Raw genomic sequence first — 7,500 nt, forward strand, 5'->3', positions numbered from 1 at the left:
ATGTAATGGCTAATAGGCATAAATGTATGGCTTTTCCCTAAAAGATTGTGAAAACCATATGTAATTGTCCATAACGGTTTAAGAATACTACGTTTTTGAAATCAGGGACAGACTTTAAAGTCACCTTATATATATATATATATATATATATATATATATATATATATATATATATATATATATATATATATATACATTACAGTTAACTGTTAAAATTGTTTTCTATACTTAAGCTTCAAAACAGATCTTATACTGACCGAATGATAATATAAATAATAAATATGTTAAAATTTGGCCCTTTTAAATACCGGATACAAACTATAGAACTCATCGTTAAAAATATAATATTGATTTTGATAGGCACTTACCTGCCAAAGGTCCAAAATGTCCCCCTTATTATTATTGCCATCATCTTCGTCATCAGCATCGTCATCATCATCATCTTCATCATCGTCTTCATCTATCTCCTCCTCATCATAATCTTTGCCAGAATCATCCTCTCTCGATCCTCCCTTCTTTTTTCTTTTTTTCTTCGACTTCTTTTTCTTTCTGTCTTTTTTTTCTTTCTTTTTCTTCGGGTCTTCAACAATCCGCTGTTCCGCTACATATACGTGTTCAAGATCACTGCCCTTTTCGTCGGCGAAGACAACGCGACCTCCTCTTTTACCTGGGCCCAGCATTTCCAATCTGGGGATTTATGAAACAAAATTAGCAGGTTTAATTAGATAGATTTTTCAACTAGAGGCAAAACTCGTCAGACGTCCTTTCAAATAGAAATAAATTGAGCAATTTAAACCAAACGAGCTCAAAGCGCTTTACAGGGAGTCCCAAGCCAACAGCAACACAAAACATATAGGACGAGACACGACGCCTATTAGGCGATATGCGCTTTTTCGGATAAAGACAACGCTGTTAACCGCCACGTACGCAATTTACACCTGAACACGGTGAGAGAATGTGAGTGAAGAGCATTTTCCAAGGACTCAACATTGCGCCTCATAGAGTGGGACTCAAGCCCTGGACCTTCCAATCTAAAGGCGAGTGTCATACCACTAGACCATACAACCGCACGAAAATAGATTTAAGACACATTTTCACTGTGATATTTTGTTCAGGGATCTATTTTTTTTGTTTACAAACAAAACCATTTGAAAATAAAGAAAAGTCTTTAACTTAAAAAAAAAAAGGTTTCCCTTGGATGCTAACAGTAATCTTGTAGTTTTGTAAGGAGAATGTCTTTAGTTTTTTTAGTCTTAGAAATTAATTGGGCTTTCTGCATCACTTGAGTGATATGCTTCTAAGTAAAAGTAAATCCAAAGAAGAAAAACGAATTACTCAAAGAATGGATTAGCAGTAACACTATCCATGTCTCCGCTCTGTTATCACCAAAAGTAATTATTCAGAGCCATTCAGCCATTAGTCGCGTTTTTATACCGGTTTCTGTAGTGAAAAATGGTCAGTAAGATTACTTGTTACCATGCTGGACGGACAGATCGGTCAGAGAAAATCTCCTACAACATTCGGGACCGACAATTATGTGTGGTGATCTGGTAAAACCCGTCGGATGTTGAAAAATTCCATATTATTTTATAGTTCAATATACGCTATTTCTGGACAAAATGCAGTTTTAATTTTGTAATTAACTCAATTAAGGTCGGAGTTATTAACATTAGAGGAGAGTGGGTCAAAATTTAAATAATCGGAGAAAATCGCTTTTAAAGACAAGATAAAGATATATATATATATATATATATATATATATATATATATATATATATATATATATATATATATATATATATATATATATATATATAATTATTACGCTTCGATAGAGCTCAGAAGAAAAAAAAAAAGAAAAGAAAATTATTTTTAAAAATAAGCTTCACATTTTCAAATCCGTTTGTGAGAATGCAGTTGGATGGAGATTAAAAACGATGAAGTGAAAAATAAAATCTTGCAGACAACGATTTTTCACCTTTATTCGCTTATATCTCAAAAATAGCTCGTGCTACATCCGACGGGTTATGCCAGACCAGCACACATATGAAAGGAGGTATCCAGCTTCGGATGTAAACTCCCAATCAGAGATAATTAAGGGGGTAAAATATTATCTGTCAAAGGAAAACACAAGCTTTTCATCTGACTGGCTCCGTCATCGAAACCCAGACCCCGTCTCCAAGACCTCACCTCAGAACTGGACAAGGGCGTACTAAAGAAAATATATATATTTTGCGATTACATAACTAGTTTAGAGCTGTAGGCTTTGGCCAAAAAGACACAGAAGTAGATCGAGTCATTTTTGAGCGAGCGAACTCACAAGATTGTCAAAAGGAGTACCCCAGGGATCAGTTTTAGGGCTGTAACGAACGGAAATGTCGAGACTAATTTTTATCTCACTTTGGTGACTGATGGATACTTGTGTTTGCATTCCCAAGCACCTTAGCCTTAAGTAATTAAATCTATTCTAATCGGAAAAAAAACATGCCACTTTGATCACACGTCCAGTCAACAAACCGTGAACGATCGTGACTTGTCTAGACATGGAATGCTTAACTCTATGACCAGATGTCCATAATCCTGTACCGAAGCACGGGTACAAAAATCATGATTACCCAGATATCAATCTCTCTCTCTCTCTCTCTCTCTCTCTCTCTCTCTCTCTCTCTCTCTCTCTCTCTCTCTCTCTCTCTCTTTCTCTCTCTCTCTCCTCCCTTCACAATACACACAGTCAATTCTAGTAGTTAAGCTCATAAGATACTATGCGATTGTCTACGTTCAATTTTTAAGAGGTCTCCGACAAGCCATGTTAGACTCATTCGGTCAAAACATCATTTGAGTGTGAATTGTGCATCTTTTAATAATAATGATAATAATAATAATAATAATAATAATAATAATAATAATAATAATAATAATAATAATAATAATAATAATAATAATAATAATAAGAAGAAGAAGAAGAAGAAGAAGAAGAAGAAGAAGAAGAAATACTAATAATAATAATAATAAGAAGAAGAAGAAGAAGAAGAAGAATAATGATAATAATAATAATAATAATAATAATAATAATAATAATAATAATAATAATAATAATAATATTATTATTATTATTATTATTATTATTATTTTATTATTATTATTATTATTATTATTATTATTATTATTATTATTATTATTATTATTTATTATTATTATTATTATAAATAAAAATAAAAAATAAAAAATAAATAATTAAATTATAAAAAAAATATTTAAAATAAATAATAATAACAATAATAATAATAATAATAATAATAATAATAATAATAATAATAATAATAATAATAATAATAATAATAATAATAATAACAATAATAATAATAATAATAATAATAATAATGATGGTGATGATGATCATGATGATGATGATGATAATAATGATAACAATAATAATAATAATAATAATAATAATAATAATAATAATAATAATAATAATAATAATAATAATAATAAAGAAAAGTTACGTTTTGGCAAATTCTTCAGTAGTTTCATCCCCAATGAAATTCTTGTATTGGCGGTAACGTTTGTCAAATTCTGCTCTTGTAGGCTGACAGGGATAGAAAATAAAAGTCGCATTTATTGTGGATCATGTAATGAGTGGTAACAATATAAGGTAGTTGTCCTTAAGAGCGATAAGACCAGTGGAAATGGTTTTATATCGGTTACTTACGAGTGAAACGAACAACATCAACTGCCTTTAATTTAACTCTTTAAAAAGGATGCTAACTCATGGCGAAGTACTTTCAGCTAAATCTAACAAACCAACCTTCCCAAAATTATTGCTGGGTGTACAACGTAGTCAGAAAAAATGTCTCGACTGCCTCCAAGATTAATTGTCCCTTTGCATGACTAAGGATGAGATGGTGAGTGGATAAGTTATTGTTCTAAAACCAGAAGGACTCTAGTTCGAGCCCTGGTTCGTCAGCATCACGATTCTTTGCCTCCTTCAGCAAAAAACTATTGCTCACTTTGCGGTTTCGCACTGCTACGGTTGATCCTGTTGCCATCTTGGTCTTTACTCAAGATAGACTGGTCCTCAAGAAAAAAAAATTAATAAGGATGAATAACATATTTTAAAAATAAAATTTAACAAACGAGCTGTTTAGTTTTGCAAAATCAATTGAAGTTAAAAGAGTAAAATCTAAGCCTATTCTATTCAATCTTCTTCCTACACATTTCTTGACTTATAGATCTGTATCGTCAAAATTAAAATTTTTGTGTTTTGTTTTACCTGGAAGAAAGGTTTCCCGATTAACAGTTTTCTTGGTGTCTGGATGGGCAGAGACAAAGGATCATTGAGCCCCATTTCTCTGGCGTGGCAAACCCTGAATAGATCAAATGTATCATTTTAAAACTGACATACAACGAGAAAACAACTTTTTTAAAAACAAAAAAACGTATACGTCATATGTTGATGGACTGAAATTAACTCCAAAATGTCAAAAAGGCTTAACACATTATTTCTTTTAAAGACTTATTAATAGTATTTTCAATATAATGTGACGTATTGCCTTAAAATTGTATTATGTTGGGCTGAAATAGATGCTGCAAAGTGGTTTAAATCAGTTAACATAAGTATTATGGAAAAACACGTATTTAAAAATTTGGCCAGGAAACTCGTTCTTCAAATACCGACCAATTTAAATGATCCAAATGCCAAAAACTCTCAAACTTGGGACTCTTTGAAGTCCCTGGTTTGAGAGTTTTTGCCAAGATAAGGGTCCTTTAAATTGATCGGTATTTGAAGGACAAGTTTCCTGACCAAATTATTAAAAACGAGTTATTCCAGACTACGGCTGTTAACTGGTTGATATTAAAATAACCAAACAGTTTGTTAGCTTTTGTCACTATAAAGAACTTCATCCATGTCTTCTGTAAGCCATATTCAATGAAAACAACTTTCACAGGAGTTTTTTAAAAAACAATAAATTCAATTTTAGCATCTATATCATCCCGATATTATACCAATTTGATGCGGTGTGTCAGAAATATTTTTACTTTCAAAGAAATGTGTCACTTTTTATGTGCTGAAATGCCATGATTTAAGTTAAAGTTGAAATTATTGTTGACATGTTCACTGCTTTGTTTATTCCGTTTTGCTTACCATGTAGCATTCATAATTATTTGCTGACAGCTTTTTGACAATCGAATGAGAGTTGAGGCTCGAGAAATATCCATTAGTTCTAGTGTTGACATGCAAGTTACACGCACCGTGTTCATCAGCTGGCAAAATGTTAGAATTGAATTCCTCTTCATTATTTGGGCATGCTTTTTTTGACACGTCTGGCATTATCAATTAACTTTATTTCAAATCATGTTTAATCACAGGTTTATCTAGTTTGAACTTCAGGCTTACGTAATCATTTTCATCAAGTGTGCATTAACATGGGCTTCATTGACTTCCAAGTGACAACTTAATTTCAGCCCTTTTGGTGAAAAACGTAACATATGAAGTAATAGGGAATAACAGTGTGATGCCAAAAAAAAAAATAAAGATTCATTGGTAGTGAAAAACCACTTTTCCAAAGGACTGAATAGATACTTTGTGTAAATTATCTTCTGCTTTCAGAGTGATGGTATCTTATTTTCAAGTCTAATTAAATGCTGGTCGTCAATAAAGACCATCCATCTTCCCTCTTTTATATCCAGCAATCCTTAGAATCTGGCTATGCATCCTGCTACTAAAATAGCAATGCTACCCTATGATCCAAAGTGTAACCTATTCATTATTAGTCCTCCGAAGGACAAGTTACACATAAAAATTTTGGGGTTGGAAAAGTAGAAGGTTTGACGTCACGATATTTCTCCGCTATCGATCGCTGTATGTAACGGGAAACATACTGTTCACTTTTCTTTATCATCGTCTTTGAAGCGGATATTATTATATCTAGAAGTGAATGAAAAATGAACACAACGTTTAATGGTTTCTAGCTATTTAATTCATGGCTATTAGGTAACAAAAGCTACTACTACTACTACTACTACTACTACTACTACTACTTCTACTACTACTACTTCTACTACTACTACTACTACTACTACTACTACTACTACTACTACTACTACTACTACTACTACTACTACTACTACATACTACTACTTTTACTACTACCACTACTGCTACTACTACTACTACTACTACTACTACTACTACTACTACTACTACTACTACTACTACTTCTACTACTACTACTACTACTACTACTACTACTACTACTACTACTACTACTACTACTGCTACCACTACTACTACTACTACTACTACTACTACTACTACTACTACTACTACTACTACTACTACTACTACTACTACTACGACTACTACTACTACTGCTACTACTACTACTACTACTACTACTACTACTACTACTACTACTGCTACTACTACTACTACTACTACTACTACTACTACTACTACTACTACTACTACCTTTGCTGTTGCTGCTGCTATTAGTACTGTGACTATCCTTATTCTTGTCATATTATTAATATTATGATTATAAAACTAATACTGTTATTATTGTTCTAATTATTATTATCATTATTACTATTATGATTATTATTATTATTATCATTATTATTATTATTATTATTATTATTATTATTATTATTATTATTATTATTATTATTATTATTATTATTATTATTATTATATTATTATTGTTATTTATTACTATTATTATCATTATTATTATTATTATTTTTATTATTATTATTATTATTATCATTATTATTATTGTAATGATGATGATGATGATGATGATGATGATGATGATGATGATGATGATGATGATGATGATGATGATGATGATGATGATGATAATAGTATTGATAATATTTGTTTTTGTTCTTGTTGTTATTATTAGTGTTGTTGATCGTTGTTATTTTGCACAATATATACTATTCTCTTATACATGTTTGTGTATGTAAGAAAATGGTGTTGTTTAGTTTGAAGATTAAAAGAAAGAAAACTATGACTATGATTAACCACATGAACATGAGACTATTAGTTACATTTCGTACAAACCATGTCCAGGTCTTTAAATCTATCTCTGACATCATAAGCTACCCATATGATGGCAGCCCAGAAAACATCCAGCTCTGATTTAATCTTGAGATCATCACTTGATAATATTTCCATCAGGTCTTCAAAGGCAAGGCGACCCAAAAATAGTGCATCTTCTCTCAATTCCTAGCATGAAATAATAAAACAAAATACATTTTGTTAATATGAACGAATTCTCCATATCAAATTTCAAGTGTGGCACAGAGGTATGGTCTTCCGAGAGACAATGGGTTCAAAACTCATCACCGAGTAGCGTGTGGGCACGAGCAAGTTATCTCGCTCTACCGCACGAGATGTTTTTATATCGACCTCGAGGGGTAAATTTTCGCTTTTAAGCATTTTATTTTGGTGTAACAGCCTACATTACACAATACGAACGTTAAGAACTCTTG

The 7,500-nt window shown here is 31.5% G+C and overlaps 1 protein-coding gene across 2 annotated transcripts in view; it reads right to left on the minus strand.

The window, feature by feature from the left end:
* Positions 1-7,500, minus strand: part of LOC144963677 (uncharacterized) — a 24,810-nt gene that overhangs the window by 2,831 nt on the left and 14,479 nt on the right. For both annotated transcript variants that reach the window (XM_078897634.1, XM_078897635.1), the window contains 5 exons: positions 7,070-7,234; positions 5,147-5,265; positions 4,274-4,367; positions 3,507-3,589; positions 369-687 (listed from right to left, as the gene is read on the minus strand). In XM_078897634.1, coding sequence (XP_078753760.1) covers positions 369-687; positions 3,507-3,589; positions 4,274-4,367; positions 5,147-5,265; positions 7,070-7,234 — 780 coding nt within the window. The remainder of the gene's footprint in view (positions 1-368; positions 688-3,506; positions 3,590-4,273; positions 4,368-5,146; positions 5,266-7,069; positions 7,235-7,500) is intronic.

The sequence above is a fragment of the Berghia stephanieae genome, chromosome 2 (genome assembly GCF_034508935.2).
Source record: "Berghia stephanieae isolate SIO BIC M18660-M18661 chromosome 2, UCSD_Bste_1.3, whole genome shotgun sequence".
In the NCBI taxonomy this organism is placed as follows: domain Eukaryota; kingdom Metazoa; phylum Mollusca; class Gastropoda; order Nudibranchia; family Aeolidiidae; genus Berghia; species Berghia stephanieae.